Source organism: Pan paniscus, chromosome 5, assembly GCF_029289425.2.
Source record: "Pan paniscus chromosome 5, NHGRI_mPanPan1-v2.0_pri, whole genome shotgun sequence".
In the NCBI taxonomy this organism is placed as follows: domain Eukaryota; kingdom Metazoa; phylum Chordata; class Mammalia; order Primates; family Hominidae; genus Pan; species Pan paniscus.
In genome coordinates, this window is record NC_073254.2 from 42,920,466 (window position 1) to 42,945,728 (window position 25,263).

The 25,263-nt window shown below is 42.7% G+C and overlaps 2 protein-coding genes across 4 annotated transcripts in view; one reads left to right on the forward strand and one right to left on the reverse strand.

Annotated features, from left to right (window-relative positions):
- PGBD1 (piggyBac transposable element derived 1) overlaps positions 1-7,522 on the forward strand; it is a 33,710-nt gene extending 26,188 nt beyond the window's left edge. For both annotated transcript variants that reach the window (XM_003829670.6, XM_055113279.2), the window contains one exon: positions 1,505-7,522. In XM_003829670.6, the coding sequence (XP_003829718.1) occupies positions 1,505-3,065 (1,561 nt within the window). In that variant the 3' untranslated portion in view covers positions 3,066-7,522. The remainder of the gene's footprint in view (positions 1-1,504) is intronic.
- A 2,330-nt stretch (positions 7,523-9,852) lies between these two features.
- Positions 9,853-25,263, reverse strand: part of ZSCAN31 (zinc finger and SCAN domain containing 31) — a 45,814-nt gene continuing 30,403 nt past the window's right edge. For both annotated transcript variants that reach the window (XR_010112401.1, XR_010112400.1), the window contains exons 5-6: positions 16,315-16,925; positions 9,853-14,269 (exon numbers count right to left, since the gene is read on the reverse strand). The gene's annotated coding sequence lies outside the window, so the exon portion shown is untranslated. The remainder of the gene's footprint in view (positions 14,270-16,314; positions 16,926-25,263) is intronic.

Sequence of the window (25,263 nt, forward strand, 5' to 3'; positions counted from 1 at the left end):
TAGTGCCTATAATAAAGATATTCATATAACAAAAAGTGTGAAGGTAGGCTATTTCAGGTTAGGTGCAATAGCTTAACCATGGTATCAAAGGTCTAGCCCCCTGCCCTCCTTCTAGTCCCCCTCCCTCACCCCCACCCCACTTTCTTAGCTTACTCTTTTTTCCCATTTCTCACTCCCATTTCCTTCCCTCACAATATTGGGCTTAATGCACTGTGGTTCTTAGAGTTTAGATGTCAACAGTAGAAAGACTCAGTGTGATCAAGGAATGTCACTGAAGTTATGGATGTCAGGGAACTTTAAGATGGATGTGTTGAATACATGCAGACATTGAAGACACCCTGGATGATAAACACTTTACATAAAGAAATGTATGTAGTGTAAATTATATTAAAATATACTCTTCATGCTTCTTAAATGTCTTTGAAAACTTGACTAGTTGACCAACAGAACACTAATAAATTAAATGCACATATCTAAAAATTAAAAACTTTGTGTAAAATAATACTTTTCAGTTGGGTGCAGTGGCTCATGCTTGTAATCCCAGCACTTTGGGAGGCCGAGGTGAGTGGATCACAAGGTCAGGAGTTTGAGACCAGCCTGGCCAACACAGTGAAACCCTGTCTCTACTAAAAATACAAAAATTAGTTGGGCATGGTGGCACGTGCCTGTAGTCCCAGCTACTCGGGAGGCTGAGGCAGGAGAATTGCTTGAACCTGGGAGGCAGAGGTGGCAGTGAGCTGAAATCATGCCACTGCACTCCAGCCTGGGTGACAGAGCTAGACTCTGTCTCAAAAAAAAAAAAAACTTTTCATCTTTGTAACTTTAGCTTACTTCCTTGTAAACCCCATAAAAATCAGTCCAAGTGCAATGAGTTGAGTTTCATTTGTTTTTCCCCAGAGTAGTATGTCCACATCAGATGAATGTAGAACTAGCAGGGGCTAAGTCCTTCCATGTTCAGAAATTCTGTGAGAGATGTCAGAAGACCTGGTAAATAATAACCTTTTTTTCTTGTTCAGATTCAGAACCAATTGACAGGGATGCAGGAGTAAAATAGATGGTTCTGGAAATCTCAGTTTCTTACTGACAGAAGTTAGACTGGATAAAAACGGCTTAAAGGCAGAGCTAAATAGGCTTGTACTGGCAGAGGAGGAGTGTAGCAGATGTCCCTCTGCATAGGTCTTCTCAATGCAACTTGGGGCCCCAAGGAGCATGGGATGTCTGCATCCTGCTCCTAAAGAGGACAGAGGGAGGAGTGTACCAAGGATACTCAGTTATTTCTCCCAGGCTCAACAGTTAGTTCCATCCTGAGGAGTGAGTGAGAGGTGGAGAGTGGCTAGAAATGTTTAATCTAGCCAAAGTCCTCCCCATGGAAACTTAAGAGAAATAAGTAAGTATCCCCCCACACCCACCCCAAGCCCCAAAAGATTTAAGCTTCAGCAGATTTATCATGTGTGAGAGAATATGATTGAGGATTTTTATAACATGTTCTTTTTTTCTTTCCTAGAGAGTGTGCACCCCAGATTCCTTGTAGTACTCCTATTGCTACTGAAAGGACAGTTGCACATTTGAACACTCTGAAGGACCGTCACCCAGGTGATTTGTGGGCCCGCATGCACATCTCATCCTTGGAATATGCTGCAGGAGACATTACCCGAAAAGGGAGAAAAAAAGACAAAGCTCGAGTGAGTGAACTGCTCCAAGGCCTCTCATTCTCTGGTGACTCAGATGTGGAAAAAGATAATGAGCCTGAGATCCAGCCTGCTCAAAAGAAGTTAAAGGTATCATGTTCCCCAGAAAAGAGTTGGACCAAAAGAGACATTAAACCCAATTTTCCAAGCTGGTCAGCACTGGATTCTGGACTTTTGAATCTCAAGAGCGAAAAGTTGAACCCAGTAGAGCTTTTTGAATTATTTTTTGATGATGAAACATTCAACTTAATTGTCAATGAAACCAATAATTATGCTTCTCAGAAAAATGTCAGCTTGGAAGTCACAGTTCAGGAAATGAGATGTGTGTTTGGTGTCTTACTTTTGAGTGGATTTTTGAGGCATCCTAGAAGGGAAATGTATTGGGAAATCTCTGACACCGCTCAGAACCTGGTTAGAGATGCAATCAGAAGGGACAGATTTGAATTGATTTTCTCAAACCTGCACTTTGCAGATAATGGCCACCTAGATCAAAAAGATAAGTTTACAAAGTTGAGACCTCTCATAAAACAAATGAATAAAAATTTCCTCTTGTATGCTCCCCTGGAAGAATACTATTGCTTTGATAAGTCAATGTGTGAATGCTTTGATAGTGACCAATTCCTGAATGGAAAGCCTATTAGAATTGGCTATAAAATTTGGTGTGGTACAACCACACAGGGTTATCTGGTTTGGTTTGAACCCTATCAAGAAGAATCAACTACGAAGGTAGATGAGGATCCTGATCTTGGATTAGGTGGAAATCTAGTGATGAACTTCGCTGATGTTCTTTTAGAGAGAGGTCAGTATCCCTATCACCTGTGTTTTGATAGCTTCTTTACAAGTGTCAAATTGTTGTCAGCCTTGAAGAAGAAGGGGGTGAGGGCAACAGGAACAATTCGTGAGAACAGGACCGAAAAATGTCCCCTTATGAATGTAGAACATATGAAAAAAATGAAGAGAGGGTATTTTGATTTCCGAGTAGAAGAAAACAATGAGATAATTTTGTGTCGTTGGTATGGGGATGGCATTATCAGTCTGTGCTCCAATGCTGTGGGCATAGAACCAGTCAATGAGGTAAGCTGTTGTGATGCTGATAACGAAGAAATCCCTCAGATAAGTCAACCATCCATAGTAAAAGTGTATGATGAATGCAAGGAAGGTGTAGCTAAAATGGATCAAATTATTTCGAAATACAGGGTGAGGATAAGAAGCAAGAAATGGTACTCAATTTTGGTGAGCTACATGATTGATGTAGCCATGAACAATGCATGGCAACTACACAGAGCCTGTAACCCAGGTGCTTCTCTAGACCCCTTGGATTTTCGGAGATTTGTTGCACATTTCTACTTGGAACACAATGCTGATCTGTCAGATTAGGGTACATAAAATGGACATAGTGCAGACATTAATAAGATAGAAAAATAATAATTATACATGCTGTTGTACCCTCCCAAAGTAAATCTGATATATGTAATGAAGTTATTAAATAATACTTTTAAAAATCAGACATTTATATAGAGTTTCAAAGACTATTGTAACAAGTAATGTTAAAAATTGTCTGTGAAAATGTTGAACTGTAGTACCTTTCTCTATGTCAAATTTTGTGTCAGACATGGGAAATCATGTATTTGTTCAATTGACCATTTTGTGCACTTATTTATTTATTTTTTGAGACACAGTCTCGCTCTGTGGCCAAGCTGGAGTGCAGTGGCACAATCTTGGCTCACTGCAACCTCTGACACCCTAGTTCAAGCGATTCTCCTGCCTCAGCCTCCCAAGTAGCTGGGATTACAGGCACGCGCTGCCATGCCCAGCTAATTTTTGTATTTTTAGTAGAGACAGGGTTTCACCATGTTGGCCAGGATGGTCTCGATCTGACCTCATGATCTGCCTGCCTCGGCCTCCCAAAGTGCTGGGATTACAGGCGTGAGCCACCATGCCCAGCTATTTTGTGCATTTAAAGAAGGAAATCCTACCTCTTAAAAAAAATTATCTGGAGAATGCCATTTTTAAGATGCAAGCAATGTTACAGAAACCATAGAATGGTGCTGACTCAATAGTTCAAACTAGTGACACAGCCTATGAAGTAAGAATGATCTAAACAAAACATAGGTGGTAAGAGACTAAAAACCTTAGCATTGGTGTAAAACTGGATCGGATTGTGTGTAAGTGAGAAGGGTCAGGCATGGATATTGAAGGAGAGTGCTATAAAGGAAAAACCAGAGGTGAAGCACTGCCTTTGAATATTGAAATGATAGGTGTATCCTACGGTGACTGTGTGAGTTGGCAGCAGAAGTCAGAAGAGTAAAGAAAACCAAGGAAACAGGCAAATCAGGGTAACAAGTAACCAGGAGAGTGAAGGAAAAGATAGGCATAAAGTCAACATAAAGGCCAAGTTGAAATCACCTGAGGAGATGTCTAGGCTTAAGGCCATCAGTGATAGGTAACTGAAGGAGAAACACTTGGAAAAGTGAATGATACGGACTGTGACTCCTTAGTGTTGAAGTCTAGTATTGGTGGATTAGTCTGGAGGGTAGAGAAGACAGGCTCCACCTCATTTCTGTGGGTTGTAGCCACAACAGCTCTTTGCCTTTCTTTCGTATCCTAATATTTACAGTCCCTTTCCTGGCTGGAAGGCAGGTGGTCAGGTTTGAATTCTTTCAACGGGTATGTTTCTTATGTGGATGACTGGTGAAAGTGTAAGCTGCGTGTAATGTAGTCACAGATTCACCTATTCCATGCAAGACGTTCAAAGAAAATTTTCCCATCAAATTGCAATGTATTCTAAGTATGCTGAGTAATATAGCAAATTTCAGGTCTTGCATCCTCATAGCTTAGCTCCCACTTATTAGTGAGAACACACGTTGTTTGGTTTTCCATTCCTGAGTTACTTCACTTAGAATAGTGGTCTCCAATTCCATCCAGGTTGCTGCAAATGCCATTATCTTCTTCCTTTTTAATGGCTGAGTAGTATTCTATGTTGTATATATACCACAATTTCTTTATCCACTGTTGATTGATGGGCATTTGGGCTGGTTTCATATTTTTACAATTGTGTATTATGCTGCTATAAACATAAGTGTGTAAGTATCTTTTTCATATAATGATTTATTTTCTTCTGGGTACATACCCAGTATTGGGATTGCTGGATCAAATGGTAATTCTACTTTTAGTTCTTTAAGGAATCTCCACACTGTTTTCCATAGTGGTTGTACTAGTTTACATTCATCCACCAGCAGTGTAAAAGTGTTCCTTCTTCACCACATCCATGCCAACATCTATTATTTTGTTATTATGGCCATTCTTGCAGGAGTAAGTTATTGCATTGTGGTTTTGATTTGCATTTCCCTGATAATGAGTGATGTTGAGCATTTTTTTATGTGTTTGTTGGCCATTTGTATATCTTCTTTTGAGAATTGCCTATTGATGTCCTTAGCCCACTTTTTGATGGGATTGTTTTTTTTCTTGCTGATTTGTTTGAGTTCCTTGTAGATTCTGGACATTAGTCCTTTGTCAGATGTATAGATTGTGAAGATTTTCTCCCATGCTTTGGGTTGTTTGTTTACTCTGCTGATTGTTTCTTTTGCTTTGCAGAAGCTTTTTGGTTTAGGTCCCATCTATTTATCTTTGTTTCTGCTGCATTTGCTTTGGGGTTCTTGGTCATGAACTCTTTGCCTAAGCCAATGTCTAGACGGGCTTTTTAAATATAGAGTTTTTATGGTTTTAGGTCTTAGGTTTAAGTCCTTGATCCGTCTTGAGATGATTTTTGTATAAGGTTAGAGATGAGGATCCAATTTTGTTCTTCTACATGTGCCTTGCCAATTATTCCGGCACCATTTTTTGAATAAGATGTCCTTTCCCCACTTTATGTTTTTGTTTGCTCTGTTGTAGATCAATTGGCTGTAAGTATTTGGCTTTATTTCTGCGTTCTCTATTTTGTTCCATTGCTCTATGTGCCTATTTTTATACCAGTACCATGCTGTTTCTGTGACTATGGCCTTATAATTTGAAGTCAGGTAATGTGATGCCTCCAGATTTGTTCTTTTTACTTAGTCTTGCATTGGCTATATGAGCTCTTTTTTGGTTTCATATGAATTTTAGGATTTTTTTCTAGCTCTCTGAAGAATGATGGTGATATTTGCATAAGAATTGCATTAAATTTGTATATTGCTTTTGGCAGTATGGTCATTTTCACAATATTGATTCTACCCATCCACGAGCATGGGATGTCTTTCCATTTGTTGGTGTTGTGTATGATTTCTTTATTCAGTGTTTTGTAGTTTTCCTTGTACGGGTCTTTCACTTTGGCTAGATATATTCCTAAGTATTTTATTTTATTTTGCAGCTATTGTAAAGGGAGTTGAGTTCTTGATTTGATTCTCAGCTTGGTGGCTGTTGGTGTATAGCAGAGCTACTGATTTGTGTACATTAATTTTATATCCTGAAACTTTGGTGAATTCATTTATCAGTTCTAGGAGCTTTTTGGAGGAGGCTTTAGGGTTTTCTAGGTATATGATCATATTATCAGCAAACAGCAACAGTTTGACTTCCTCTTTATCAATTTGGATGCCCTTTATTTCTTTATCTTGTCCAATTGCTCTGGCTAGGACTTTCAGTACTATATTGAATAGAAGTGGTGAGAGTGGACACCATTGTCTTGTTCCATTTCTCAGGGGGAATGCTTTCAACTTTTCCCCATTCAGTATTATGTTGGCTGTGGGTTTGTCATAGATGGCTTTTCTTACATTAAGGTATGTCCCTTCTATGCTGATTTTGCTGAGAGGTTTAATCATAAAGGGATGCTGGATTTTGTCAAATGCTTTTTCTGTGTCTATTGAGATGATCATGTGATTTTTGCTTTAATTCCCATTTATTGACTTGCATATGTTAAACCATCCCTGCATCCCTGGTATGAAACCCACTTGATCATGGTGGATTATCTTTTTGATATGCTGTTGGATTTACTTAGCTAGTATTTTGTTAGGGATTTTTGCATCTATATTCATCAGGGTCTATAGTTTCCTTTTTTGTTATGTCCTTTTCTAGTTTTGGTATCAGGGTGATATTGGCTTCATAGATTAATTTAGGGAGAATTCCCTCTTTCTCTGTCTTGTGGAATAGTGTTAATAGGATTGGTACCAATTTTTTGAATGTCTGATAGAATTCAGCTGTGAATCCATCTAGTCCTGGACTTTTTTAAAATTACCGTTTCAGTCTTGCTGCTTATTAACAGTCTGTTCAGAGTTTCTATTTCTTCCTGGTTTAATCTAGGAGGGTTGTATATTTCCAAGAATTTATCCATCTCCTCTAGATTTTCTAGTTTATGCATGTAAAGGTGTTCATAGTAGCCTTGAGTAATCTTTTGTACTTCTATGGTATCAGTTGTAATATCTCCCGTTTGGTTTCTAATTGAGCTTATTTAGATCTTCTCTCTTCTCTTCTTGGTTAATCTTGCTAATGGTCTATCAATTTTATTTATCTTTTCAAAGAACCAGCTTTTTGTTTCACTTATCTTTTGTATTGTTTTTCGTTGTTTCAATTTCATTTGGTTCTGCTCTAATCTTTGTTATTTCTTTTCTTCTGCTGGGTTTGGGTTTGGTTTGTTCTTATTTCTCTAGTTCCTTGAGGTGTGACCTTAGATTGTCTATTTGTGCTCTTTCAGACTTTTTGATATAGATATTTAAGGCTATGAACTTTCCTCTTAGGACCACCTTTCCTGTAACCCCGAGGTTTTGATAGGTTGTGTCACTATTATCATTCAGTTCAAAGAATTTTTAAATTTCCATCTTGATTTCATTGTTGACCCAATGATCATTAAAGAGCAGGTTATTTGATTTCCTGTCTTTGCATGGTTTTGAGAGTTCCTTTTGGGGTTGATTTCCAATTTTATTCCACTGTGGTCTAAGAGTACTTGATATAGATTTAGAAAAAAAGGTCTTGCTCCTCTCTCCTCTCCCCTATCCCCTCTCCCCTCTCCCCTCTCCCATCTCCCCTCTCCCCTCTCCCCTCTTTCCACGGTCTCCCTCTGATGCCGAGCCGAAGCTGGACGGTACTGCTGCCATCTCAGCTCACTGCAACCTCCTTGCCTGATTCTCCTGCCTCAGCCTGCCGAGTGCCTGCGATTGCAGGCGCGCGCCGCCACGCCTGACTGGTTTTCGTATTTTTTTGGTGGAGACGGGGTTTCGATGTGTCGGCCGGGCTGGTCTCCAGCTCCTAACCGCGAGTGATCTGCCAGCCTCGGCCTCCCGAGGTGCCAGGATTGCAGACGGAGTCTCGTTAACTCAGTGCTCAATGGCGCCCAGGCTGGAGTGCAGTGGCGTGAACTCGGCTCGCTACAACCACCTCCCAGCCGCCTGCCTTGGCCTCCCTAAGTGCCGAGATTGCAGCCTCTGCCTGGCAGCCACCCCGTCTGGGAAGTGAGGAGTGTCTCTGCCTGGCCGCCCATTGTCTGGGATGTGAGGAGCCCCTCTGCCTGGCTGCCCAGTCTGGAAAGTGAGGAGCGTCTCTGCCCGGCCGCCATCCCATCTAGGAAGTGAGGAGCGCCTCTTCCCGGCCGCCATCACATCTGGGAAGTGAGGAGCGTCTCTGCCCGGCCGCCCATCGTCTGAGATGTGGGGAGCACCTCTGCCCTGCCGCCCCGTCCGGGATGTGAGGAGCGTCTCTGCCCGGCCGCCCCGTCTGAGAAGTGAGGAGCCCCTCCGCCCGGCAGCCACCCCGTCTGAGAAGTGAGGAGCATCCTCCCTCCTCGTCTGGGAGGGAGGTGGGGGGGTCAGCCCCCCGCCCGGCCAGCCGCCCCATCCGGGAGGGAGGTGGGGGGATCAGCCCCCCGCCTGGCCAGCCGCCCCGTCCGGGAGGGAGGTGGGGGGATCAGCCCCCCGCCCGGCCAGCCGCCCTGTCCGGGAGGTGGGGGGCGCCTCTGCCCAGCCGCCCCTACTGGGAAGTGAGGAGCCCCTCTGCCCGGCCAGCCGCCCCGTCCGGGAGGGAGGTGGGGGGGTTAGCCCCCCGCCTGGCCAGCCGCCCCGTCCGGGAGGTGAGGGGCGCCTCTGCCCGGCCGCCCCTACTGGGAAGTGAGGAGCCCCTCTGCCCGGCCAGCCGCCCCGTCAGGGAGGGAGGTGGGGGGGTCAGCCCCCCGCCCGGCCAGCCGCCCCGTCCGGGAGGGAGGTGGGGGGGTCAGCCCCCCGCCCGGCCAGCCGCCCCATCCGGGAGGGAGGTGGGGGGGTCAGCCCCCCGCCCGGCCAGCCACCCCGTCCGGGAGGGAGGTGGGGGGGTCAGCCCCCCACCTGGCCAGCCGCCCCATCCAGGAGGGAGGTGGGGGTATCAGCCCCCCGCCCGGCCAGCCGCCCTGTCCGGGAGGTGAGGGGCGCCTCTGCCCGGCCACCCCTACCGGGAAGTGAGGAGCCCCTCTGCCCGGCCAGCCGCCCTGTCCGGGAGGGAGGTGGGGGGTCAGCCCCCCGCCCGGCCAGCCACCCCGTCCGGGAGGGAGGTGGGGGGGGTCAGCCCCCCGCCCGGCCAGCCGCCCCGTCCGGGAGGTGAGGGGCGCTTCTGCCCGGCCGCCCCTACTGGGAAGTGAGGAGCTCCTCTGCCCGGCCACCACCCCATCTGGGAGGTGTACTCAACAGCTCATTGAGAACGGGCCATGAAGACAATGGCGGTTTTGTGGAATAGAAAGGGGGGAAAGGTGGGGAAAAGATTGAGAAATCGGATGGTTGCCGTGTCTGTGTAGAAAGAGGTAGACATGGGAGACTTTTCATTTTGTTCTGTACTAAGAAAAATTCTTCTGCCTTGGGATCCTGTTGATCTGTGACCTTACCCCCAACCCTGTGCTCTCTGAAACATGTGCTGTATCCACTCAGGGTTGAATGGATTAAGGGCGGTGCAAGATGTGCTTTGTTAAACAGATGCTTGAAGGCAGCATGTTCGTTAAGAGTCATCACCACTCCCTAATCTCAAGTACCCAGGGACACAAACACTGCGGAAGGCCGCAGGGTCCTCTGCCTAGGAAAACCAGAGAACTTTGTTCACTTGTTTATCTGCTGACCTTCCCTCCACTATTGTCCTGTGACCCTGCCAAATCCCCCTCGGCGAGAAACACCCAAGAATGATCAATAAAAAATAAAAAATAAATAAAAAATAAAAAGTTAAAAAAAAAAAAGAGTACTTGATATAATTTCAATTTTCTTAAATTTATTGAGACTTGCTTTGTGGCCTATCATATGGTCTGTCTTGGAGAATGTTCCATGTGCTGATGAATAGAATGTATTTTCTGCAGTTGTTGGAAAGAATGTTCTCTAAGTATCTGTTAAGTCTGTTTGTTCTAGGGTATAGTTTAAATCCATCATTTCTTTGTTGACTTTCTGTCTTGATGACCTGTCTAATGCTGTCAATGGAGTATTGGAGTCCTTCACTATTATTGTGTTGCTGTCTATCTCATTTCTTAGTTCTAATAGTAATTGTTTTATACGTTTGGGAGCTCCAGTGTTAGATGCATATGTATTTAGGATTGTGATATTTTCCTGTTGGACAAGTCCTTTTATCATTATATAATGTCCTTCTTTTTCTTTTTTAACTGCTGTTGCTTTAAAGTTTGTTTTGTCTGATACAGGGATAGCTACTCTTGCTCACTTTTGGTGTCCATTTGCATGGAATATCTTTTTCCACCCCTTTACCTTAAGTTTATGTGACTCCTTATGTGTCAGGTGAGTCACTTGAAGACAGCAGATGCTTCTTTGGTGAATTCTTATCCATTCTGCCATTCTGTATCTTTTAAGTGGAGCTTTCAGGCCATTTACATTCACCATTAGTATTTAGATGTGAGGTACTAGTCTATTCATCATGCTATTTGTTGCCTGAATACCTTGTTTTGTTTTTTATTTACTGTGTTTTTGTTTTGTAGGTCCTGTGAGATTTGTGCTTTAAGGAGGTTCTATTTTGGTGTATTTCAAGGATTTGTTTCAAGATTTAGAGTTCCTTTTAGCAATTCTTGTAGTGCTGGCTTGTTAGTGGCTAATTCTCTCAGCATTTGTTTGTCTGAAAAAGACTATCTTTCCTTCATTTATGAAGCTTATTTTTGCTGGATACAAAATTCTTGGCTGATAATTCTTTTGTTTAAGTAGGCTGAACATGGGGCCCCAATCCTTCTAGCTTATAGGGATTCTGCTGCAAAATCTGCTGTTAATCTGATAGGTTTTCCTTTATAGATTACCTGGCACTTTTGCCTCACAGCTTTTAAGATTCTTTCCTTTGTCTTTACTTTAGATAACCTGATGACTGTGTGCCTAGATGATGATCTTTTTGTGATAAATTTCCCAGGTGTTCTTTGAGCTTCTTGTATTTGGATGTCTAGATTTCTAGCAGAGCCAGGGAATTTTTCCACAATTATTTCCTCAAATGTATTTTTCAAATTTTTAGATTTCTCTTCTTCCTCAGGAACACCAATTATTCTTGCATTTGGTTAACATAATCCCAAACTTTTTGGAGGCTTTCTTCATTTTTTAAAATTCTTTTTTCTTTGTCTTTTTTGGATCAATTCAAAAACCTTGTCTTCAAGCTCTGAAGTTCTTTCTTCTGCTTGTTGAATTCTATTGCTGAGATTTTTCAGTGTGTTGTGCATTTCTCTAAGAGTGTCCTCATTTCCAGAAGTTGTGATTTTTATTTAGGCTATCCATTTCACTGAAGATTTTTCCTTTCGTAGCTTGTTTCATTTTTTTTTAATTTCATTAAGTTGGACTTTGCCTTTCTCTGGTGCCTCCTTGATTAGCTTAATAATCAACCTGAATTCTTTCTCTGGCAATTCAGGGATTTCTTCTTGGTTTGGATACATTGCTGGTGAGCTGGTATCATCTTTTGGGGGACATTAAAGAACCTTTTATATTATCAGAATTGTTTTCCTGGTTCTTTATCATTTGGGTAGACTATGTCATAGTGAAGATCTGGGGCTTAGGGATGCTGTTCAGATTCTTTTGTCCCACGGGGACTACTTGATGTTGTGCTCTCCCTCTTCCCCTATGGATGTGGCTTCCTGAGAGCTGAACTGCAGTGATTGTCTTCTCTTCTGGATCTAGCCACGCAGCTCGGGCTGGTACTGGGGGAGTCTGCATAGAGTCCTGTAATGTGAAAGTCTTCAGGTCTCTCAGCCATGGATACAAGCACCTGCTGTTGTGGAGGTGGCAGGGGAGTGAAATGGGCTCTTGTGAGGATCCTTAGTTGTAGTTTTGTTTATTGCACTAGTTTTGTGTTGGTTGGCCTCCTGCCAGGAGGTGGTACTTTCAAGACAGCATCAGCTGTGGTAGTGTACGGAGGATCAGACAGTGGGTGGGGCCCTAGGTCTCCCAAGAGATTATGTCGTTTGTCTTCAGCTAGCATGGTGGGTAAAGACCATCAGGTTGGGGCAGGGTCAGGCATGTCTGAACTCAGACTCCCCTTGGGCAGGGCTTGCTGTGGCCGCTGAGGAATGGGATTATGGTTCCTAGGCCAATGGAGTTACATGTTCCCAGGGGGATTATAGCTGCCTCTGCTGAGTCACGTGAGTGGCTAGGGAAGTTGGGGAAAGCTGGCAGTTATAGGCCAGGTCTCACCCAGCTCCCACACAGCCCAAAAGACTGGTCTTACGCCCACTGTACTCCCCCAGCTGCACTGAGTTTATTTCCAGGCAGCAGGTGAGCAGGGCTGAGAACTTGCTCCAGCCTACCAACCTCCTAGCTGAGAAAGCAAGCAGTGCTTTCAGGTTTTGTGCCTCCCCACCTGAGGTGGTTTCTGTGTTGTGTCTGCACTCCCGATTCACCCCCTCCTGGGAGTTCTGTACAAGAAATTTTGAATTTGGTCAAAATTCTTACAAAGTTCAGCTGGACGTTTCCTTCTCTCTGTGGTCTTTTCTCAGTTCCTCTAGCAACCTTCCCCAAAGACCTCTTTGAGACAAAGTCAGAAATGGCTTCCCTGGACTTTGTCCCTGGACTTTTTCCCTTCCCTGACCAAGCGCCCATAGGGCTCTTCCCGCTGCTGCTTCTACCCCTGTGTTTCACTTAGCTCTCTAATTTTGTTTCCGCTCCAAGTAAAGTCAAATCCTTCTCTTGTGATTTGGACCTTCAGGTTCCCTAGTGACGGTGGGTGTTCAGGGGCAGATGATCCCCCTTTCATACTTTGGGCACCCACAGTTTTTCAGCTGTCTGCTGGGGCCTGCAGGAGCAATCCACTTCCTTCAAAGGTTCTATGGGTTCTCTTGGCTTTCCTGGTATGTTCTTGTGGTAGTTCTTGGAGCAAAAGTTCACGATATTAGTCTCCACACACTGCTCTGTCCATCTGAGTGGGAGCTGCAATTTAGTCCTGCCTCCTATTCACCATTTTCCTGTCTTGTCCCGTAAAATTCATTCTTTACTGAGGTTTCACTCCCCTGTCATTCAGAGCAAAATGAAAGTGGGACTTCTTGCGCACATGGAGTTTCTGATGTTGGAAGTCAGACTGAAGAAGGAAGATAGCACCAAATTCAACTGTCTGATAAGTTTTCTCTCCAGGACAAATTTACCAAAGTATTCAGATTGACTATATCTGTGGCTCTGCTCTGTGTGTGTGTGTGTGTGTATGTATATATACACATACATATATTTGTCTTCTAAGGTAGGGATGATGTCAGTGTCAATTCAAGCTCCAGCTCTGTTTTATTTTCCATGCTCCTGCTCCAGCTTGATACACTCTCAGAAATAGGTGACTACCACTATTAGTAAAGTATAGGTTCTGGTCAAAGATATAATTGGTTTATGCTGTAATAGATGCAGTTCTGGTATAAGAATTAAGCTCTTCATTTCTTCTCTTAATGTTCATATATTGATTCATCCAAACTTATTCAAGTTCTACTCGAAGGTTTTCTTTCCATCACACTACCAATTAGCATCTTTTCTGGGCTTTTTTTTTTTTTTTTTTTTTTAAATAGAGGGTTCTTATGCCCAAGAAGTGTTGAGATCTGCCCAAACGCATTGCCACATACACACTGATAGGGCCTCTCGCCCATGTGGACCCGCTGGTGCGGGATGTGGCAGGAACTCTGGCTGAAAGTTTCGTGGCAGCCGCTGCAGTGATCAGGCCTCTCACCTGTGTGTGTACCTGCGGGTGCTGCAAGCGGGTTGAGCTCCTTAGGAAGCGCTTGCGGCAGCGTTTGCTTGCGTAGGGCCTGCGTGGAGTACGAGATAGACGCTGAGGAAGAAGACGGTTAACTGCCGGAGGCATGCGCACAGCGGTGGTGCTAAGTGCTTGCTGGGGGAGTGGCCGAAGTCCCTAGGCCCACGCAGGTGCTGGGTCTGGTTGGAGTGCTGCTCCTACGCCGACTTCCCCTTGGCGCACTCTTATGGTCTTTCCCTTGCAAGGAAATGCATCCTCGGGTGGATCTGGAGGTCACGTGAACCTTTTTTCCCTTGTGGGTTTGCCCATTCACTGCTTCTGTCTCATTTAGGACTGAAAAACTTTGATTCGAGGTCTGCATAGGATTGCTTTAGGGGGTTTCACTTATTCAGGTGTTTCTTGCTTTAAGGCTATTTCACTTGTTGTTGTTGTTGTTGTTCTTAGTCTCCATATCTTCAACCTTAGATTCTGATCTGAAAATATAAAAGAAATTTGTCAACCGGTCCCCATCTTGGGGGAGAACAGGATGAATCAAGTGAAACAAAAGTGTAGTAAGCTTGAGGGTTGGTAAAGGTGTGCAAGGGATCACTGCCAAAAACTGAAGGAAGGGGACAGAGCGAGAATCTGTCTCCAAAAAAAAAAAGAAAGAAAGAAAAGAAAAAAGAAAGGACAGAAAATATTCTGTTGAAGCTGAACACTGAATCATGAGGAGCCACTCTGGATCCTGACTCTCTGGACCCCTTGCTTTCATTCTTTGCTTAAGGTTTTGTTAGAGTTAACAAAATTGACTTTTTAATTCCTGAACGATGACATGTATATATAAAATTTAAATTCTAAGATTTAGGAATCACTATTCCCAACTGTCATGTCGACTGCTGAATGTTATCTAGATATCCGTGACTAACTGAGGCACATTAAGTAATTTCCTTCAGCACAGGTGCTAGGACAAATCATCAATGAACTGAAACCAGAAAACCATATATTGCCTCAACCAAATATATGTTGAACCTATGGCATGGACAAAAAGGAATTTTTAAAAATATGGATATAGTTTGCTGATAATTCTTCTTCACATCCTGGACTTAAGGAAGCCCAAGAGTTGGGGAGGGGAGCTGGTTGGTTGAAAGGGAAATAATATAGTTTATATAGTCTCACCTGGGGTCAAGGAAGAGCATCAAAAGAAAAGCAGGCAGAAAAGCTATCATTTATGAGAATTTGGGGTTTGAGGTGCAGATCGGCAAGTCTGAAACTAAAACAAGCTTGGTGGGGAGGTAAGGATATCCAGGTGAAACCTGGGATTTGTCAATGCAGGCATGAGAGCTAAAGGTGGCTCACATTTTTATTCTAGGGCCAGAGGACTGGGAGTAAGTGAAATATTATAGCCAGGAAAAGGAGTATAACAAAATTAGGCAGATGTGAGAGGTGAAGTTGTAATTAACGAAGGAGATTCTACAGAGTAGGTCCTAGTTATTTTCTCCCCAGTTCATAGGAAGAAACAGCCACCAGGAAGTCTTTTAATGTTCTTTTCTTTCTTTGATGCTTATATTTTCTATATCTTGCTATTTTCCTTTAGGGAGGTACCTGTAGCACAGAGAGAGAGACTAAGCCAAGAAAGGCCAGAGTTAATTAACCTGGCAGCCATCCAACTGTGAGGGGCAGTACACAAGGTTCTTCACATGGTCCTAGAGCCATGGTTGAGTCTAGAATTGTGTGTATGGCTATGTAATCGTGGGTACACATTTACATGCTAATGTGAAGGTGTCTTAAGCACTGATCACACATTCTCAAAAGGTCACATCAACACTCTTATGGTAAAGGCTATAGTCAGTTCTCTCTTGTCTATGCTGAGACACAGACTAAACACAGGCCACTCAAATGATAGGACAAACAAGAGGCCAAACACACTTGGTTTCCAAAAGGAATGGGTAGATGTTGGTTCTGCCCACATATCTTCATTCATTTAGCTAATAAATTTTTTGTATGCATCAACTGGGCATAAGAAGATGGATAGAGTAGAGTTTTAATGAAAGGGGAAATGAATAAAAAATGGGCCGAACATTACTTCTATGTCTTTAGCTGGCAATACTTCCATCTCAGAAGAAACTCCGCTTCTCACCAGTCTTTGGAAAGGTACATGGTTTTGGAGGTTCTCATTTACCTGGGTCTTTATGGGCTGCAGATGGATGACTAAGTATGCCTTCTATGCCCTCAAAGATAATTTTTCCCTCAAGATTTTGTCCTTTTTATGGAGATGGGCTGGACCCTGAATCAGTAGGTTTATTATGAGAATTAGGGCTAAATCCTTAGAGAAGAGATTGCAGGACATAGAAAAATTAGTGTTTCATTAGACCAAGGGCTGCAAGGGTGATGTTTGAAAGTTGAAAAGAAAAATGCAAATAACTAATAACTTTAGCTTGGCTCAGTAAAGACTGAAGTTTCTCAGAAATAATCTCCTCACTGCCAACCTGTCAGTGCCCCTCATTCTGGCTTTATACCTCCAAGCCTTCTACCTTCTTACCTGCTGTCTTGATCCATCAGTCTTTCTCTTCTACATGGCCAAGCAGGTCACAGCCTCTTTTCCGCTTTCTGGATGATGCTCTCTCACTGAGGCCTGGGGCTTCTTAGGCAGGATGGTCAGGAACTGCTCCAGCAACAGAAGCTTCAGAATCTGCTCCCTGGTGTGGGTGCTCTGGCTGCAGTCTCTGTTGGCAAGTCTCCCAGAGGTGTCTCAGAGTCGCTCAAGGCCCAGGGGAATCCTGATAGCAGAGGTGCCTGAAGTGTCATCTGCAGATTTCATGATATGAAGGACTCTTTCCTAGAAGTCTGTATTCCTGATTCCATGTCTAATGACTAGTGCAAACCAGGAGCAGGCAGTAGGAAGTTTATGATAAGAAAGGACAGAAAATAGGCCAGGCAAGCTGTCATGTTAAAGAAGCATACACGACTGTTTTTTTCCACCTTGACTTGCACAGCTGTTTTCTGTACCTCAGGGAACTGGCATGGCCACAACTAGGACTTCTCTTGTTCTCCAGATAGGTTGAGCCTTGAAAATTTGTAGCAGGTTCACTCTGCCTAGAATTTTGGAATTCAGGAAGATTCCCATTCAGCATTTTATCTTCAGAGTTAGTCCTAATTTTTATAAAAAACGAAATTATATAATAAATATATATGTATATCTACATATATTCTATATATAAATACACACACACACATACAACAAGGGATTAATATCTAAAATATAAAGAATTTCTACCCTCTGATAAGAAAAAGTTAAAATGTTCACCAGAAAACCAGACAAAGGATATGAATAAGGAATTCACAAAGGAGGAAATGCAAATGGCCAATAAATGGTATAAAAAGATGCAGTGTCATTAGTATTCAAGGATTAAAAATTGAAGTGAGATACCATTACACATTTAACAGCTTGGTAAATGTTTAAAAGTTTGATAATGGGCAAGGATACAGAATAACAACCATACTGTGCTAGTGGGAATATATATTGGCAATTGGTGGCAATATATATATATATACAGCCAATTTGGTGGCACTTTAGTGGTATTAAAATTTTAAATGCACATATGATATCATGTTTTAATTCTGTCATTCTCCACTGTCTTTGAGAACTAGGATACTTGACATGGAAGCTAAGTATGGGTGACAGCCTCTAAAATGTCCCCCAGTACTCCCACTTCCCAGTATTCAAGGCCTTGCATAATCCCCTCCTTTTTTTTCAAGTTCTGACACACAAACTTTTATTTATTTGCTTGTTTTTGATTAAATGTTTGTTACAGGCAACCTGGGAATAGCTTTCTTTTTCCCCTCAAACCAGCTATAGAAAGGTAATTGATTGTACTTAGTTCTCAGAACTTCAGAAGCAACATAATAGGTAAACAAGTTCTTAAAAGAAGTATTCTAGATAACAGTAAATGGGATTCTTTCAACAATAGTACTCTGTTGCAGTGAGAGATGATTTTTCTGAAGAATCCCAAACCTCACAATATTCTCTATATTTCCCAGCCCCTTACACACACACACACACACACACACACACACACACACACAAATGTAAAATCTTGATCTCACATATATAGAAAGGCTCTATAAATGACAGGAAAAAGTGAAAAAATAACAGCATATGTCAAAGAAATACAAAATAGGCATGTGTTAAGACTTTAACAGAAATTATAGAAAAACACTTTTAGTTAAATACCTTTACGTTGTTACAACAGAACTGATGAAACCATAACTTTCGTAGATAACTGAGAATTATGACTATATCCTTTGCTTCAATACTTTTGCTCTAAAATATGACCATAAGTAAAACATATGTACATAAATTCTTTCCATGAACAGCTTGATTCCAGAAAACCAAACATATTTTAGATATATCTTGACTAAATACTGAACTGTTTCAGTGCCTTCAGTTACAATGTGTTGCTCACACTGGCACCAAGTGGAGACTGATAATCTAAAAGAATAGCATTAAGTGTTATTCAAACTGGTCCATAAACATTCTCAGTGGTTCTTAGGTTCTCAAATTTGAGGAACATAGTCCTAAAAGTTTACAAGTATGCTTAGTTGTAATTGAAATTCTAACCTGCATAACATAATGTAACTTAAAATGTTAGTCTCTCCAAAAAAAAATAAAACCCAGGACCTCTTTATAAAAAATCATCAAGTTTATTACAATATCTAGTTTCATTTTTAAACTGTAGCTACTGGACAATTTTTGTAATTTAAAATTCATTATCGGGGTACAGAAAACACTAATAAGCTGACAGTGAATTAGATACTAACAGTGAATAAAATTACTGGACCATGCATTTATAAAAGCCATGTTTAATAGTAAAACATCCCAGTTATACTTCTTAACTGAAAGAAACATCCTTTAGCTCCTTCCAATTACAGCACATTCTTATTTTGAGATCATTTATCCTTTTTCACCCAATTACTACTATGCCCAACAAAATGTTTCCAAATGTTGTACTTTTCTTTACCACTTATGAAGTATGACTTCACTGTTACTCATGAAGAGTTCTTTGGCCGGATGCTGTGGCTCACCCCTGTAATCCCAGCACTTTAGGAGGCCAAGGCGGGTGGATCACGAGGTCAAGAGATTGAGACCATCCTGGCCAACATGGTGAAACTCCGTCTCTACTGAAAATACAAAAATTAGCCGGGCATGGTGGCACGCACCTGTAGTCCCAGCTACTCGGGAGGCTGAGGCAGGAGAATTGCTTGAATCCGGGAGGCAGAGGTTACAGTGAGCTGAGATCACACCACTGCACTCCAGCCTACCAATAGAGTGAAACTCCATCTCAAAAAAAAAAAAGCTTTAAAAGAAATTTGAAATTTAAAGATATACTTTGAACCTGTTTGATCAGAAAGTATTAAATATCACTACCACATGAGTTAAAACAAAAAATGGAATAAAAAACAAAAGTGGTGTCTATGTAATCAGTGAATTACTTGATAGGACATTTTAACTATTTTACAGTTCTGCTTAGCACAAGAATAAACTGGTTCCAAGGTACTACAGTGTTTGGCATTTTTACTGCAAGCTCTAAACTATAGTGTTACTCCTCTCAACAAGCCATCTCTAAGAAAATGGCAGTGTTTGAAAGCACAAAAAGTGTTCTATCCAATAGGTGGTATTTTACATAGTCAAGGTAAGAGGAATCTTTTTATAAAATTACATTTTAAAAAATGCGGCCGGGCATGGTGGCTCACGCCGATAATCCCAGCACTTTGGGAGGCTGAGGCGGGCGGATCACAAGGTCAAGAGATGAAGACCATCCTGGCCAACATGGTGAAACCCTGTCTCTACTAAAAATACAAAAATTAGCTGGGTGTGGTGGTGTGCACCTGTAGTCACAGCTACTCAAGAGGCTGAGGCAGGAGAATAGCTTGAACCTGGGAGGCGAAGGTTGCAGTAAGCCGAGATCCCACCACTGCACTCCAGCCTGGCGACAGAGTGAGACTCCATCTCAAAAAATAATAATAATAATGTAAAATGTCTTGATAATTACCAGTTGTCTCAAAGGCTAAAGTAAGAAAAATGCAGCAAATAGAAGTACTCGTTGATTAACATTATTTTGAGAAAGCCAGAAATGATTCTAAGAAGTAATAATAATAAAAGATGTAATTAATACATTATATCTCTTTTAAGCCAAAGCACATTTTTCACCTCAGACAGGACAGTTCTGACTTTTACATTCTTGATTTCCTTTGTCCAAAACGGGACGCCATTTTAAATAGAGTTCATTTGAGTAGGGTTCATAATATAAAGTCATTTTTCCCCACAGGATGTTTTCATTTCAGTACGTAAACTGCTAAACAGCAAATGACTAAGTCAGTTATAAAGAATTTGTACCATAATAAATGCTAATTTACAATAACTGTCAATAGAAACCTATAAATGCCTACATCCAAGCCTAAAAGTTACTACAGTATTGAGGTCGGAACTAACATGATTCTTCCATTTGGTCAAATTTCATTTACTAAAGAATACTGTCAAGAAATCCAAAGAAGAAACCTTAGTAGGTCCTTCCAAAGCTGCATAATTTTCTACATTATTTCCTCTGGTTGCAGAGCCTGTTCAGTCCTTCAATCCTTTCGTAGTTGTTTAGCTTTTGCAATGTTTTCTAGGCGTTTTTGTTTCTTCTTTTGCTCCTTACCCCTGGCCTCAATCATCTTGGCCAATTTCCAACACAATACAACACTTGCTAGGAACAGTGGAGTAAGGGCCAAAATAACAGTTGTAAGGAAGTCATATGGGTCCTTTGCAGCCCATTCCACAAGCCTTTATACCAAACATCTTCATAGCAGTCTTATGAAAACTGGGGGCTGGGCGCAGTGGCTGACACCTGTAATCCCAGTACTTTGGGAGGCCAAGGTGGGCAGGTCACCTGAGGTCAGGAGTTCAAGACCAGCCTGGCCAACATGGCGAAACACCATCTCTACTAAAAATACAAAAATTAGCTGAGCATTGTGGTGCATGCCTGTAATCCCAGCTACTAGGGAGGTTGAGGCAGGAGAATCACTTGAACCTGCGAGGTGGAGGTTACAGCGAGCAGAGATTGTGGCACCGCACTCTGGCCTGGGCAACAGAGCAAGACTCCCTCAAAAAAAAAAAAAAGAAGAAGAAGAAAAGAAGGGAGGGAGCGAAGAAGGGAAGGGAAGGGGAGGAGAGGGGAGGGGAGGGAGAAAGAGAGAAAGAAAAAAAGAGAGAAGAAAGAAGAGAAAGAAAGAAAGGAAAGAAAGAAAATAAAAGGAAAAGAAAAGAAAAAAGAAGAGAACGAACCCGGGGCTTATGCTTGAGTAGTGATCTCTAACTTTGTCCTGCTATTATTAGTGACCCAATCACAATTTCAGATGACCCTTGGCAGTCTGTCTTTTTTAGTTCTACCATAGACATCTGAGAGATGGTTTAAATTCCTATCAGGCTACAGAGCCACAGGGGCCACGTTCACCCCTGCCCCTCGGCCTTGGCAAGTGCAGGGCCCTTATTGCACAGAAAGGAGGGTCCCAGGGGATACTGGGTCGGCCCCATCATACCTTGCACGGCCACCATTTCTGCTGGGCACCGGGAGAAAACTGCAGCAGCCACAGCCACCAGCCTCCCCTTTATCACCCCCAACACACTCCTTTTAAATAACTTGCGTCTAATTAATAGAATACAGCAATGTTGAGAGGATGTTACTTCTGTGATTAGGTTACAAAGAAAACGGTGACTTCTGTCTTGCTAGCAGATGCTCTCCCTTGGGGGTTTTGACGAAGCAAGTTGTCATGTTAAGCCTATATGACAAGGAACTGAGGATTGCCTGTTGCCAACAGTCAGCATGTAACTGAGGCCCTCAGTCCAAAAACCCTCAAAGGGTTTGTTGATTTCTGACAACAGTCATGTGAACTTAGAGCTGATCCCTCCCCAGTTAAGCCTTCAGATGAGACGCCAACTCTGACCAACACCTTGATTTCATCTTGAGAGACTCTGAAGCATAGGACCCTGCTGAGCCATACCTGGATTCCTGACCCATGGAAAGGATAATGTGCGTTGTTTTATACTACTAAGTTTTTAGTTAATTCATTATACAGCAATACATGATAATAATACAAGGGGAGATACAAATGTAAAGAGAAGTAAAAACCCTGTAGTTCTGAATTAGAAAGAAAAACAAACAGGCATACACAGATATATGTCTCCTAGGTCTTTCTATTGAAAAGGCTTGGAAACAATAACCAGCCAAACAATGAGCCTTTGCTAGCATCCAATTTGTCATCTTGAAATTCCATATCCCCAAAAAGAAATCAGGATTCCTGGGAGACATGACTGAATCCAGATCAGAGGCAAGAAATGTATGGCATGAGCCTGAAACATCTTGTCATACCATAAAGCAAGGGTCTTGAGTCAGAAGTACTCAGGTGCCAAGTTGAAGACCTTCCCACTTGAAGATGGGAAAATTTGAGGACCAGTAAAGATAATGACAGCAATGAGTTGAAACACTTCAAGTATGTTTATATCCATGAGTTTGTAATTATTCTTAAAAAAAAGAAAATGGTCACCATTGGAGAATGCTAGGGAGCCATGTATTTTGAAAACAGGTAAATAAAGGGAAACAAGTATTTATCCTGCCTTTTCCATAGAACTGTACACCACTTGGTAACCACATAGATGATAAGGAAAAGTTTTTTGTAATGTATTAAAAGTTTGTTACAGAAACATTACATATACAGCAGGGTGCCTCTGCTGCCTACAAGCTGTGTGACCTTGGGTGAGTGACTTAACCTCCCTGTGCCTCAGTTTCCCCCTCTTTAAAATGGAGTTGACTACACATTTAGATCATGTATGGGGATTAAATGAATTAATACATGTCAAGGAACTAGAACAGTGCTAGGCATATGGTGTTTCAGAAGTGTCTATTATCATTATTATATTTATTCTTAAAATGTTGGCATTTATCCAACCACAGTTCTTGGCACCCCTTGCACCATGCACCCCCAGTCACTCCTGGGCTTTAGCCTGGAGCCCAGTGTACATCCCCACCCTGCATCACCCCACTCACCCTGGGACTCACCCTGAGCTGAGCCGATCTTTAACAGAGACTTTTCCAAAGCCTTTGGGGACCTTGAAAAGGCTTTGGAAAAGCCTGGGCAAGCCCTGCACCACTGACCCACCTTCTGCTGCCTCCTTAGGTGGTTTGGAGAATATTTCATGTCATTAACTTCCTCACTTTGGGCCCATCTAGGGCAAAGAGGCAAGTAGGAGACTCTTTTCCTTACTCCTCAAACATCCTGGGACCGTCTGTTTAGTTCTTCTTTTCCAGTTCCTAACCACCCTGGATCCCACCCCACCCCTGTACACCACTTGCCCCACAGATGGATTTACAGGCTTTACCTGTATTGCTTTACCTCCTGAGAGCTCTCTCCTCACCCACCTAACCTTCATGTCTTTCCACAAGAGCACAGAGAGGTGAAGTAACTTGTGCAGAAGTCACACAGCTAGGTAGTAACAAACTACAGCTACGCTATGCTACCAAGCAGCAAACTTAAATATGTCTTCACTTTCCCAGCCCTTCCTTCCCAGGATGCTGCACTTTCCCAATCACTCCCCAGCCTCTTGTACCTCATCTGCATTAATGCAGCTGACCTACCAGAATTCTATTCATTTCTTTCTCTTGTATACCAACAGGTTATCTCCCGCATCCCCTCCCTCCAGTGCTTTCAGGGTGCAGCTACTCATTCAAAATAATTACTCAATACCTAATAGGAAAGAACACTAGATGGGAATCAGTCAGTCTTGAATGCAGACCTTTGCCGCCTCACAGGCATGTGACATTGAGCAATCACTTTTATTTCACTGTGCTCAGTTTACACAATAAACACGTATGGCAAACACCTGTGCCTTCCTCTTCTAGGATGATTGTGAGGATCACTTGACAACCTCAGTGGGAAAACAATTTTTATTCTATGACTTAGCCTTTGCATTGGCTGATCTCTCTTCCTGGAACATCCTCCTTCTAGATAGCATCAAGCTGTCTCCCTCTTCGCTTCCACATCTTAGCTCAAATGTCTCCTCCTCAATGAAGCATCCCTGACCCCCATCCCCCGCCCTATATAAGGAAATCTTACTCCTCATGCTGCTCCACTTTCTTCTGTTTCAAAAGCACTTCATCACCTTCTAATATACTACGTAGTTATTATGATTATTGTCTATTATTTTTCTCTCCTGCTAGAATGTAAACTTTATGAGGGCAGGAAACTTTGTCTGCTCTACTGATGCATCCCAAGTTCCTACAATGGTACCCACTGGCCTAACAAGTGCCCCGTGGATGTTTGCTGATTGACAGAGTGCCCCCATCCACAGTCTGAGCCTTCCTTCTTCTCTAGGTCTCTTGGTGTTCCTCTAATAACAGGGGCACTGAAAATCCTTCTTGTTACTGTCAATGAGGCCAAATGCAGGAAGTAGTGGCATCAACTACTACAACACTTTGGACCAGATCAATGAAACAGAATTAGGAAAAAAAAAAAAAAAAAAACCAGAAACATTCCCAAATTCTCCCTTCAATTTTCTCTTTACTACAGGCATGCCCATTCGGGCCCTTTTTTACATCCCTATCTCTCCCCTCCTCCTCTCTTACTCATTTGGGATGTATCTCATGCCCTTAATGTTCCTCCTTCACCCTTATGTCTTCTATTTTGTGGCTTTTTCCTCTGTCAGCTTTGCTTTTCTGAATAGGTGAGAGAGAAAGGGACTATCTGAGCACTGGGGTTGGAGTCACAGAAGGACCACGCAAGGCTTCAGTGTTGAAGGTAAGTGTGGCATGCCATAGCACCATAGATAAGGAAACCTCAGCTGAGACCTTGTTCCTGTGGCCCAAGCAGTTTGGAGAGCCCAAGAGAGGACTGGGGGTGTGGACTGGCAGGTCTGCAAGGTGCTGGTAAACATGCAACAAACAGCCCCTTTCCCTTCACCCTGTGAGCTCATGCAAGAGGAGCAGAAGCTCTGTAGAAGTAGCTTTTTCCTAAAGTAAACATTTATGGGTCCTGTTTAGACTGCCTGGGTAAACATTTAGCTCTATTTGCCTATTCCAGAGCAAAGGACACTGCCTTGCTCTACAAACTCACCTCAACCCACCTGCCCATTGCACTTCACAGGCATCTCAGTCCTCTTAGGGTGGGACAGGCAGTGGGTCAGTGAGGGGAGCACAGGTTTAGGGACTACCTACTGATGTAGAGGTTGCAAGTGGAAGGATGGAAAGGAAGCTATTATGTGCTTGGTGCCTGTATCATATTAAAAGGACCATACTAATCCTCAGGGTAGTCTGGGACCTTGATACTCAAAGTGCACTCCATGAACCAGCAGCATCTGAGGCACCTAGGAGTGCATTGCTCATTTAAAATGGAGATTCCTGGGCCCCCTTCTGACCTTTTGAAGTAGGAATCTGCATTTTAACAAGATCTCAAGTGA